General features: G+C 33.2%; 3 protein-coding genes across 3 annotated transcripts; 1 reads left to right on the forward strand and 2 right to left on the reverse strand.

The window, feature by feature from the left end:
- Positions 1 to 2,348: 2,348 nt before the first annotated feature.
- Positions 2,349 to 4,578, reverse strand: LOC123697720 (desmoplakin-like). The gene is made up of 2 exons (XM_045644252.1): positions 2,653 to 4,578; positions 2,349 to 2,528 (listed from the first exon to the last, which is right to left on the reverse strand). Exons 1-2 carry the CDS (start codon positions 4,479 to 4,481, stop codon positions 2,483 to 2,485), a joined length of 1,875 nt encoding a protein of 624 aa, XP_045500208.1. The 5' UTR covers positions 4,482 to 4,578; the 3' UTR covers positions 2,349 to 2,482.
- A 2,143-nt stretch (positions 4,579 to 6,721) lies between these two features.
- Positions 6,722 to 7,952, forward strand: LOC123698207. Its single transcript, XM_045644794.1, has 3 exons — positions 6,722 to 6,730; positions 6,973 to 7,604; positions 7,790 to 7,952. The coding sequence occupies exons 1-3, from the start codon at positions 6,722 to 6,724 to the stop codon at positions 7,833 to 7,835; spliced, it is 687 nt and encodes a 228-aa protein (XP_045500750.1). The 3' UTR covers positions 7,836 to 7,952.
- A 210-nt stretch (positions 7,953 to 8,162) lies between these two features.
- On the reverse strand, positions 8,163 to 10,614 carry LOC123697723 (calcyclin-binding protein-like). The gene is made up of 5 exons (XM_045644256.1): positions 10,403 to 10,614; positions 10,108 to 10,318; positions 9,596 to 9,802; positions 8,925 to 9,093; positions 8,163 to 8,375 (listed from the first exon to the last, which is right to left on the reverse strand). The coding sequence occupies exons 1-5, from the start codon at positions 10,424 to 10,426 to the stop codon at positions 8,282 to 8,284; spliced, it is 705 nt and encodes a 234-aa protein (XP_045500212.1). The 5' UTR covers positions 10,427 to 10,614; the 3' UTR covers positions 8,163 to 8,281.
- Between the last annotated feature and the right edge of the window lie 2,859 nt (positions 10,615 to 13,473).

Genomic DNA, 13,473 nt, shown 5'->3' on the forward strand with positions numbered 1-13,473 from the left:
GTAGAGGAGACCATAATAGTTCGACCTTCACCGATCTGATAACCAAAAAATGAAAATGATGAAAGAAAATTGATTAGTTAATCAAATTTACAAAAACCCTCACGCAACAAATGGAACAAATAATGTTACAAACTTCCCGACGATCTATAAAATTATGTACCATTATAATTATTTATAAAAAAAACACAGTCGTCGGGGCTGCCAATTGCCATACCATCATTATCTATGTAACTAGTTTGTTTTAAATTCATGCTATTTTTTTCTATTGAGATTCAAACGGGAAAGGAATTGAGTATTTGAATAAATTTTTTTTTTGTGCTAAATGGAAAGATTAGGTACATATTAGTTTTATAACAAAACTATTTTTTAAATTTTTTTTTTGCAATAATTCAAAAGTTATTTCAAAATAAAAATTAGTCTTTGAATCCAGTACCGAAAACACACCGACAACTCCCGAAGCGTCACCCGGACGCGTGTGACGTCATAATGTTAGTTTTCACACATTGCAGTTGATACAAAAACGAATACAACTAAAACATTTTGACGTCACATCTACGGTGACCAGTCATGGCGCGTTTATAGTCACGTGATTTTAATTTAAATTTCATCAATTTTTAATTGCTTATAATTAATTGAAAAATTTTTTTTTGAGTTGTTTGCATTAAATATCATTATTATTAATAATAGGGTTTTAAAATACATAAAAAAAAATCTATAATTTTTTTATTCAAATACTCAATTGACTATGGCAGCCCCAACGATATTGTTTTTTTTTTTTTATAAATAATTATAATGGTACACGTTTCTGAGAGAAATTATCTTAAGACAGACAGCCGACAGACAAACAGATAGACGCACAACAAAGTAACTCTGTAATATTACGGCCACACTACCGTGATATGCCAATAATTATTGCCACAACTTTAACAACACCTAGGTGTAACCACGACTTATGGCCATAATTCTACAATGCCAATCAATATGACAAATGGCGGTAGGCAATAGCTCCGGCGGCGGTATTCTTTCGCACATCAAAGAAGATTACCGCCGTAATTATTGCGTATGCGGCCACACTACCGTTTGTCCAGTGTGCAATATGAGCTCACCGGCGACGCACGTATCGACCGACATGGAGTGGTCAAATGAAAAAGCGCTCGATGGCGCAAATTTTTGGAATTCTTGGAATTCTTCTCTTTGGGATCTTGGGGATACCCAACAGAAGAACTATAAACATCGCAGTGTACACAATGATGCGTGGCGTCGGATCAAACAAAATTTATCATTTCCAAGTACAATATGATGATTTGAAAAAGAAAAAATCCTTTTTAAAAAGAAAGAATCCTTGATGAATTATTACAGAAACCATATTATATATTAATTATTAACTAATATTTTTTTTGCTGCGGTAAATGCCAATAATTACCGACATATCTAGGTAAACTGTAGTGTAACCACACCAGTTCATGCAGTAATTTAGACGGTAATTTAATGCCATAATTATTGCGGTAATAGCCCGGTAGACGGTAAGGTAGTGTGGCCGTAGCATTAGGGTACCGTTTTTTTTTGCCTTTTGAGGCTCGGAAGTCGGAACCCTAGAAATAAGAATAAAATAAGTATTCAAGGTGGCTCCCATACAAAAAGTCCGAAACAAAACTTTTTTTGGTTAAATATTTGAAACAATGTCCCCGAATTTTATTGTTTAGAGTTGTAAAATAGGTAGAGGGTAGTGACTTTTCATAACAAACTGCTTTTCTTTTCCAACTAAAATGCGTAGTTTTTGTGAAAATCGAAAATGAAAATAATTTTTTTAAGGTTATTTTTGTACTAAAAACGACACTTTTATACCATTGTCGTATCAAAACTTCTAATAATCTCGCACACAGGCAATATTTTTAAATTTTAGTTGGAAAAGAAAAGCAGTTTGTTAAGAAAATCCACTACCAGCTAAATCGACTAAACAGCAAAAAATAATGAAATTCGGGGACATCGAATCAAATATGCAGCCCTTTTTTTTGCTCGATATTTATAACGATAAGACACTTGAAATATTCACACAATAGAATATTCACAAAAAAAAACCACTATGTACCTATATTTATATGAACTTGAAAATGAGTTAACCATCATTTGTTTTTATGATTTTGTCATAAAAGAAAGCCAAATATAAAATTAATTATAAGCTTTGAGGATTGAACAAGGTTGTACGTATTTTAGCTTTCATGTAGGTAGTTTAGAAAGGTACAGGGTTAATATTATGTATTTAGTTTGTGGGTGTATATTATATTATTTAATGTATTTTTTATAAATCAGAATACTTATAACAAATTCATGCATTAAAAAACAGGAAATCAGAATAACCATATTTTATTTCAGATAGTAAAAATTTAAGTAACTAGATACACATTTAAATAAGTTTGTAACTTATACATCGTAAGAGAAAGGTAGTATTTTCGAGAAGCGCGCCGATGAATATCATTATTGTTCAATCAATCTTCATAGCAGTAGATAGAGGTAACCAGCCAAAGGATCTGAAAGATAACATATTAAAAGTTAAAACTAAATTAAAAGCTTATAAATCTCAACAGTACAAGTTAGAACAACATAATAATATCATGTACTCAGATTTGAAGTACGCAAACAGGTACTACTCACCGGGTCTTTTTCATAGAATAATCATTTTTATTCATCGCTTTAACCAAAATACTACACAAGTATATGCCTTGTAAAGTGTAAAATAGTATTTGCCAATTCATCATTCCAGTTTTTTCTTCGCTTTTGAATGAATTTATCAAATTTCTGGATACTTCGAAACGTGATCCGTATTCATCAGTATCCCGCAACATATTGTTCCTTCTTTCATGTCGAGAGGCAGTTCTCTCCGCTTCACGGAAAAGTATTTTTGATCTTTCCCTCAATTCTGATCGAGAAACACGTTCTCTATCTTCACAACGGGTATCTCTAATATTCAATCGTGACAATGTTCTAGAAGGTTTCCTCATTTCGGAAATTCCTTGTATTTCACGGGCGACTGCTTTGCTATTTCTGGCATATTGTCGGCCAGCGAAATCCCTCTCCATGTCTCTAATTTCCATAGACAAGCTTCTTGATTCTCTACGTGCCTCAGATCGTCGATCTCCGCCTAGTCTTTCGAGTTCTCTTTTTTCTCTAATATTATTAATATTGCGTTCATGCATATTTCCAGCTACACTATTTCGGAGTTTTGAACGTGTAAGGGATCTCGATCGAGTATAACGACCTCGAACAGTTCTTTCAAAACGGTCTCTGACTTCTTCTCTATTTGGTGTAGAGCCACGCCTTTGAGAGTTGATATTCCTTAAGTCTTCCGGAATATCAATACGTTGAACGACATTGCGCCGATTTTCAATTGAAATGCGCCTTTCTTTTCTCACCAAATTATCATCATTTCGGCTTCGCATTTCACGAGTTTGCTCCCGTCCCAATGATCGGGAACGATTTGGGAGGACATTAGTTTTTTGTCTGGTTTCTTGTCTTCTATGATATGCATTGCTAGATCTTCTTTCTACATTATGGCTACGCTCAGATACGTCCCGAGAAATATCAATATTTCGCTCAGCTGAAAAACGATTCTGTGAAATGCGTCGAGAGTTGATATTCTTTAAGTTTTCCGGAATATCAATACGTTTATCAACATTGCGTCGATTTTCAATTGAAATGCGCCTTTCTTTTCTCACCAAATTATCATCATTTCGGATTCGCATTTCACGAGTTTGCTCCCGTCCCAATGATCGGGGACGATTTGGGAGGACATTAGTTTTTTGTCTGGTTTCTTGTCTTCTATGATATGCATTGCTAAATCTTCTTTCTACATTATGGCTACGCTCAGATACGTCCCGAGAAATATCAATATTTCGCTCAGGTGAAAAACGATTCTGTGAAATGCGTCTTTCACTTTGCTTTAAGTCGTAAACACTTCTTGAACGTGCATTTTTGGAGATTTCTCGACTTCTGCTCAATTTATTTTCATTCGCATCCACACGTTCTGTCGTTGATGCAATTTTCCTAGTGTCCAATAGTGCCGTACCGCGTTCAAATCTCACATTACGAGAGGCATCATCAAAAGTGCGGTCATTGATCGATCTAACATCAGGAATGATTCTATCTTGATATCGAGAAAGTCTCTGAGATCGTATTTCATTGGTCTTCAACTGCCTGATCGCTCTAGTGTTTCGATGCAAGATCGTATCTACTCGTTCCAGATTATTCCGCAAAGAAGATCGTCCGCGGCGGTCATCTCGAATTAGGTGATGATCCGGCGAGAGCTTATTCGGAGAGCTTACTAAGAAACGTTCACGTACGTCTCGATACGATCGTCTGTCCGAAAGCTCAAAGCGTATTGAGCGTACAGAACGGGATTCCCTGCCATCAACAATATTGCCTTTTGATATTATTGGTTGAAAAATACAAAGCAATGCTAGGAAAAGGTAATTCCCGTAATGCATAGTAACCCTTGTTTGGTATTTTTCTTCTCTCCTTTAGATGTAAAACAAGAGACGGTTGCTGGTGAACTGGCTTTGAGGCTGTAGCGGCACCCTTATATACGGCCAGAGAATGAAGGCGATTGATAACGTATTAAACGCTAGAACGCATTTAATTTCAGCATCCCACGTAAAGGCGACGCAAGCCTAGTAGGTAGTACATTCGTTATTAAATTGTTTATTGTTATTAGTGGAAGAATTGTAACAATAAACAATCAAAGCTTTTTAACATAATTTAAGTAACTTTCGAAATTTAAAAAAATAAAATGTCTACCATTAAAAAAATAAAAGTTTTAGCTCATTATATAAATGGGAGTCGCGGAATGAAATTACCATCAACTAAGTATTAAATAAATATCTTTTGTATCATTGATTGACTATGTACTTTGTACAATAATACCTCAATGTTTTGTATATTGATTATGTTACTGTGAATGTCCTTTATTAGGTTATAATTATGTAGGGGCCGTCATTCCAGGGATGGAACATCAAATTGACTATAGGTAGGTACTCCAACAAGTGGTCATATTGTATATTGATAAAAATTTGATTGTTTGTTTGCTACCTACTCTTATACTTTTCATAAAATGGAATCTATATTTGCAGAGTACGCGTACGTAGTAATAAGCTATATTTTTTTTCTTATAATTCCTTGGAATTATTTCTGAATTCGCCTCTATCAACTCCAGGCGAATTCCGAATTAGACCGAATAAGAGTTTCGGATCTCATCAGAATCAATTTTTTTTAATCTAATATGTTATTAATTATACAGGGTTACTTATAAAACACCAGCAACCTCGCAGGACAAGATAGCTAACATCATAAGTAACAACATATTTTGTTCTACGACTTTTGGTAATTTGTTAGATTTTATTTTCATACAAAAATAAATATTCATTTAATTTTCCGTTTGAATATTATAAACTCTACGCGCATTCCAAAAATTACGTAAACAAGAAGCGAACGGGAGGGGAAAGGGGGCGTCGCGTCGTACTTTCGATAATGAATAGAACATAGACTTACAAATGTTAGGAGAGTACAATAAAAGCTTAAAAAATCATTTAGAAAATAATTTATTGCGTTATGCCAAAAGTCGTAGAACAAATGTTGTTACTTATGATTTTAGCTATCTTGTCCTGCGAGGTTGCCGGTGTTTTACAAATAACCCTGTATATAACTAGGTAGGTTAGTATATTTAAAGCAAAAAATACTAATATATGAATATCTTTCCCCCATCGAAATCCAGCAATATAATTTTGCTTTGTATTGAACGAGAAAATGACAAATATGTGCAATCGTTTGCGTCGTCTTCGCGTGGGATGCTGAAATTAGATGCGTTCTTGCGGTAAATTCAATAACTATTGCTATAATCCCGAACCTGTATAAAAGGGGACAGCGATATCCTTTATGCCAGTTCACAAGAAACCATCTTCAGCTAAACAACTAAAAATAGAAAAAAAAAAGACTGACAATGCGCTACGCAATTTTTCTTCTCATAGCTTCTTTTAATACTTTTCTAACAGCACATTCAAGAGAAGTTTATGATGGAAAAGAATATCGTTACGAACGACCTTTACGTTCTGTCATTTCTTACAGACCATCCTATTAACGAAATTCCCGAGTTACTAAGCTTATCCTAGAAAGCAGTTTAACCCGGGAAAATCGCCACAAACCATCTACTTTGCGCGGCAGTGCTCTTAAAGATACAAGGATTACTCCTTCATTATATAACAATATAGAATACACTCAGCAGAGAACATATCAATTTAGAACTAAGAGAATATCTTATGCTCGTGAAGGTCAGCTAGAGAACAGGCTCTTTACAGACAATCTATTAAATCGAGACGGAAATAGCATACAATCTCATTTACGAAACGTAGAAGATATCGGAGATTCAACAATCGATCAACGTGCTGTAAACACGAAGCAACAGTATTCAACAAATTCTGTAAGACGTGAAAGAACATGGCGTCTCTCTGAAAGACATGCTTCTGATAGATATGCTTTGCATAATTTTGATAATAATAGAAGACCATCTTTAGAACTAAGAGCAACACCATCGAGAACTAGACAGACGGAAAAATTGATGGAACGCATGAATGAACGTAATTCTGTTGATGCTAAGCTTAGAAGAACTTTAAGGAACACTAAACAGACACGATCAAGAAGTGTTGATAGCTTAAGACAGAGTGAAAGACGAAATATGTACCAGGTACAGTGGTACATTTGAAGACAGGCACACTGTAAAAATAGAAAGGTTACGTAGGATTTCAACATACAGAGAAAGGGAAGCCACACAAACTGATTATGCTCTCCGAAACCATTTTAGATCACAGGCACGAGATCGTACTCGTGACGTATTAAGAACTCGAAGTACAAGAAATCTATTTAGAACAGACAGGACCCGTGCATATCAAAATAGAAATAGCGCCGCTAAATCAAATGATGTTTTAGAAGTATCGGGTTCTGCTAATTCACAAGATACAAATAAATAGTCTTACGTCACTTAAAAGAGAAGTCAGAGGACACATTGAAAGGGCTCAACTTGGTACTATTCAAAGGAGTTATATTCAGAGTCGATCTTTGAAGCAATTGAATCTTTCAAACAACAAACACATTTTGAATACTATACGAGAAAAGAGTGAATCTGAATATCGAAAAAGGCTTAACAGGGAGACGCAATCTGTAGAAGCACGCGGAACAAACAGAGACATCGAAGTTAGGAATATACGGAAGGAATTTGTAAACAAATATTATGCTAGAGATAATAAAATAGAGGGTCTTTTCAAAGATACATCCAACTTAGATAAAGATACTAATCGATCTGAACAAAGATCACGGATGTTCTTTAGAGAACCCATACGAGCTCTACATGGACACGAAATAAAGAACATGTTACGCGAAACATCTAAACATTCGCGTTTTGAAGCATCAAGGGATACATCGAACCACCCAGTAAATGAAAAGTTCCTATTGAAGTACATATTGAATTGGACGATTATGTTTTACATACTACAAGCCATCTACTTATGCAACATTGTAACTCAAGTGTTGACGCAAAAAGAACTTACAGATAAGAAATCCAAGTAAGATTATGTCATAGTTCCTATTTCTGGTTTTTTAAAGAAAAAAATTTTAAGTTCACTACAGAAGTACAAAAAATTTTTTTTTACTTTACTGAAAAGTTTTCTGAAAATTCCTACTTAATATTTAAATGAATCAAATTATATCCTCATGTTTACATGTTGTAACAAAAACATTTTATTTTCAGGGTCCTAAATTGGCTGTCTTTTGCTGAAAAATTGAAGATAGATTGAAAAAAAAAAAGGAATGGATTGAAACCAATAAAAAAATATGAATTAATTAAATTATCAAAGCGTATATTTATTGTCGATTGTTGATTTAAAATATGAAACTTAATAAACTTATGGCATAATGTAGATGTGTTTTTTTTTCATTCCTATATACACTGTATACTTAAATTTTCTTTTAAGTTTTGGCACTCCCAATTCCCTAATATATCCAATGGTGAATTAATTTTTGAAATCGGACCCAAATTCCTGAGATAAGCACGCTCAAACAAACAAACTCGTCAGCTTTATATATAGACATAGATAAGTATAAATAAATAAAAAATATACACATTATTTTACATGATTTATTTTGAAGTAAATTTTCATACATTAACATAAAGCTTACGATTATAAGGGATCTTACATACTAACTTTCAGACACTCATGCACTCCAATTTCCAGAAATTTCATCACAGGTCCAAGGTGTCAGTTTTATTTTTGTGTTGTCCTTCATACCACGCTTTAGAAATCATTCTCTTCATTTCATCATCCCCTGTTTCATACCTAAAAATGATGATAGTAAATTAAAAAAAAAAATAAAATATATAATCATACATTAACACTATAAGGTTGCTTTTCCACCATATTCATTTAGCGTTTGAAGCAATACTATTGGTTCTTTACAAACATATGCAGCACTCTTAGAATGTCCTTTAATGTTAACAGAAAATAACAATTTTCCATTTAATAATAGATAATATTGAACTTAGAACTATTAACGAAGAGCAGTGGTGGCTCAGTGGTGAGACCTCGGACTTCGAATCGATAAGTCCGGGGTTCGAGACCAGGCGAGCGCGCAGGAATTAAATTGATTTTTCAATTTATCTGCGCATGTTGTAACATCACCACTGCTCGAACGGTGAAGGAAAACATCGTGGGGAAACCGACATGTCGAAGAATTAAAAAGTTCGACGACATGTGTCATCCGCCAACACGCACTTGGCCAGCGCGGTGGATTATGGCCTGTACCCTCATAGGAGGCCCGTGTCCCAGCAGTGGGAACGTATATGGGCTGATGATGATGATGATGATGATGATAAATATTGAACTTACATATTCTTCATGAGACTCATAATAGATGCCTGAGGGTCCTTATTGTCCATATCTTCGGGATTTGTCTTGAAACGACTATTGCGTTTGTCATCAAATTTCTTTTCAATTTCTGTCATGTGCGACCACTTCATTGATTTGTCAGATTTTGCAAGGAATATGACAACCATATCTAAAACGAAAAATATTTTTAAAAATTATACACTATGTGTTATTTAAATTAACCTAAATAGTAAATATTGATCATATTCATTACATCAGTGAGTGCCCAAGTTTTTTGTGCGCACCCCTAGTACCCAAGCAGTGCAGATGTTTAGATTGAAAATCTTTCATCTGATATATGCTTAATGGTGCACAATGTCAACAATAAATAGGCAATATTGATAAACTCATTTTTATAGACATTTTGGTTTTAAGATTTTATTGTTGTTAAATATGCAAGAATATGAAACATCCAAGAATATAAGTAATTAGTTATTTGTAAATAGACAGATATACTAATTCAAAACACAATGAAATTAGCAATATCTAAAAACTAATTTATATAGACATTTCATTTTCTACATGTGACTAAATATAAGTTAATTGTACAAAATATACGAGAATATGAAACATCGAAAAATATAAGCTATTACTTTTTAGATATTGAAAAATACAATATTAAAATTACTCACCTGTTTTCTGCTTCCAATGACATTCACCGACAATGACTGGGTAGAGCAATTTATTAATTACTAATGTGTAATCCTTATCGTCCAAGTTTTCAACAAACAGTTCCATGGACTTCTCAGTTATTTTGCAATAAACCTGTTCTTTAGGCAGAGTGTGTACATTTTTAAGGGTTACAAACACCTTAATGTATTTGTCAGATTGATCCCAACCTGAAATTATTATAATAGATTTGATTTGACAAACTTATTGATATGATAATTTTTTTAAATGAAACAGAAAACTGATTTACTTGTATGCATTCTGTTTTTTACTGTTAAGCAAACCATTTAATATCAATGTTCCTAAATTAGTTTTATCATTATGTATTATTTTGATTGCTTCTTATTAGAGAGTGGAAACGAGTAGAACACCGACAAAAACAACCTCAAATTGAACGCTTCAAATTTCAATCAGATTGATGGATTATAAGCAAATTTCAAAATTATAGTAAATAAATTGTTGAACTGACACTTACCATACCCATTTAATTTGATTTGATATCTCTTGTTCTGAGCGGGTACCGAAGATGCCGCAACAGACACTTCCATTGGAGTTTCTTTTGACTTCTCTTTTAAATCTATCCATTCTGTCTCCAATTTTCGAATTTCAAGCGACAATAAGTCTTGAACTTTTTTACGTTTGGCCTGTTTCAATAATGCTTGTAATTCTTCAATATCGCTCTTCAGCTGTAAAAGATTGTATACGAAAAATTAAGAAAAGTCCTATAGTATTGTCACAAATCACTGTACCTACATAAAAAGGAGTCTTACCTCATTAATTTTTGTATCGGACATAATAGTGGTTGCAAAGAAAATAATTCAACAATAGATCTTAAGATACGAACTCAATACACGAAATTTAATGCTATAAGCACGAATTACGAAATAGTCAAATTGAATAGGTATTAATTTTAATAAATAATTTGTATTTCGAGCGCTTTCAAGAATCAAGAAAGTTCTAGTCAGTTCTAGTCTTGGTTGGTTCTAGTAGTTATACATCCTTCCTCTATGGTTCTAGTCAATGGTTCTAGTGCAGTTCCACAGAATATTCAATATAGCCACAGAGTCCTATACCTATTCACTCTCACTCGACAGAGTAGGTAACTCTCTGTCTACGCTCTCACTGCTCAAAAGTCATTGTCACATTGAAACTGCATTGAAATGACCACAGAAATGACAATTGAAAAGGGCTGTGGGCACGTTGTGGGAAATTGAAATAATCACAATAATTATGAAAATAACTTGGAAAATAATCAATAGAAATTACAGTACATATTGTCTTGTTAATATTATATAAAATAGCTATGATAAAAAAAGCAATATTTCATATAAAATTCGCTGGCTGGCTACTTTCATAAAAGTAGTACTTGAAATCGTAAACTTATCAAAAGTAAAACACCACAAAATTATTCTATCATATTTTATTGTGGAATAAATATACTTAAATGAAATCTACACTGAACTTGTTCCGCTATGTCGTTTTTTTGCAGTATAACCAATTCTGTTGTGTATCTCTTCAACAGTTTTCGAACTGGCTAAAGTTTTAGGGGTATCTTCTTTCGCTTCTTGAGTAGATCGATTTGCTGCTTCTCGCCGGGAATTTTCATATTCTTGTAGATCTTCGAGTTTCAATTTTATTTCTGTCAAAGGTCTGCGTATCATTTTGGCTGAAAATGATACGCATTAGATCATTTTACTTTTAATAACTAAATTATTTTTAGTTTAACAAAAAAGTTCTAGGGAAAATTTTCATGAATTTAAAAATTAGGTAAATATACATAATATTATGACATATTCTATGATCGTCTATAAAATTATGGTACATACGAAATATTTTTTTATTTTTTATTTACTAAATTATATTTTTCTGGTGCAGCACATTTAAAAATATACCGTGTTTTCCAATTACAGCACTAGAGCGCATTATGTGGCATTTAGAGCGTTTTCACATTGTCCGGTCCGATATCGGATATCGGAAGCCGATAGCCGATATCCGATATCGGACACAATTTGCCCTTTCACATTATCCGATAATATCGTCCCGATATCATGAGTGTTGCCAGAAACTGGAAAAGTAGATATATGGAGAATTAAAAAAAACAGTGGATGCATTTATGTTACAAAAAATAAACTTTATTTTAAATAAAATAAATAGTAATAAATAAACTATGATTTTCAAACCGGTTTAATCTGCTGACTGCGGAGTTTGGATTTGTACCCTCTGCAGAGTCAGAATCTAGTTTCAATATTCAATTTCATTGTGAGGCTTGTTTTTTTATATGCTGTTTTTCTTTTTTTTAATAATAGAACATGTTGTGTGGTCGTAGTGAATTATTTTTAGAACTTTTTTATATTAAATCATGTACGACTGTTATGTTCTTATGACAGAGTGAAAGACGAAATACCAGGTACAGTGGTTCATTTGAATTTTGAAGACAGGCACACTGTAAAAATAGAAAGGTTACGTAGGATTTCAACATACAGAGAAAGGGAAGCCACACAAACTGATGATGCTCTCCGAAACCATTTTAGATCACAGGCACGAGATCGTACTCGTGACGTATTAAGAACTCGAAGTACAAGAAATCTATTTAGAACAGACAGGACCCGTGCATATCAAAATAGAAATAGCGCCGCTAAATCAAATGATGTTTTAGAAGTATCGGGTTCTGCTAATTCACAAGATACAAATAGTCTTACGTCACTTAGAAGAGAAGTCAGAGGACACATTGAAAGGGCTCAACTTGGTACTATTCAAAGGAGTTATATTCAGAGTCGATCTTTGAAGCAATTGAATCTTTCAAACAACAAACACATTTTGAATACTATACGAGAAAAGAGTGAATCTGAATATCGAAAAAGGCTTAACAGGGAGACGCAATCTGTAGAAGCACGCGGAACAAACAGAGACATCGAAGTTAGGAATATACGGAAGGAATTTGTAAACAAATATTATGCTAGAGATAATAAAATAGAGGGTCTTTTCAAAGATACATCCAACTTAGATAAAGATACTAATCGATCTGAACAAAGATCACGGATGTTCTTTAGAGAACCCATACGAGCTCTACATGGACACGAAATAAAGAACATGTTACGCGAAACATCTAAACATTCGCGTTTTGAAGCATCAAGGGATACATCGAACCACCCAGTAAATGAAAAGTTCCTATTGAAGTACATATTGAATTGGACGATTATGTTTTACATACTACAAGCCATAGCTACTTATGCAACATTGTAACTCAAGTGTTGACGCAAAAAGAACTTACAGATAAGAAATCCAAGTAAGATTATGTCATAGTTCCTATTTCTGGTTTTTTAAAGAAAAAAATTTTAAGTTCACTACAGAAGTACTTACAAAAATTTTTTTTTTACTTTACTGAAAAGTTTTCTGAAAATTCCTACTTAATATTTAAATGAATCAAATTATATCCTCATGTTTACATGTTGTAACAAAAACATTTTATTTTCAGGGTCCTAAATTGGCTGCCTTTTGCTGAAAAATTGAAGATAGATTGAAAAAAAAAGGAATGGATTGAAACCAATAAAAAAATTTGAATTAATTAAATTATCAAAGCGTATATTTATTGTCAATTGTTGATTTAAAATATGAAACTTAATAAACTTATGGCATTATGTAGATGTGTTTTTTTTTTCATTCCTATATACACTGTATACCTACTTAAATTTTCTTTTAAGTTTTGGCACTCTCAATTCCCTAATATATCCAATGGTGAATTAATTTTTGAAATCGGACCCAAATTCCTGAGATAAGCACGCTCAAACAAACAAACTCGTCAGCTTTATATATAGACATAGATAAGTATAAATAAATAAAA

This window comes from Colias croceus, chromosome 15, assembly GCF_905220415.1.
Source record: "Colias croceus chromosome 15, ilColCroc2.1".
In the NCBI taxonomy this organism is placed as follows: domain Eukaryota; kingdom Metazoa; phylum Arthropoda; class Insecta; order Lepidoptera; family Pieridae; genus Colias; species Colias croceus.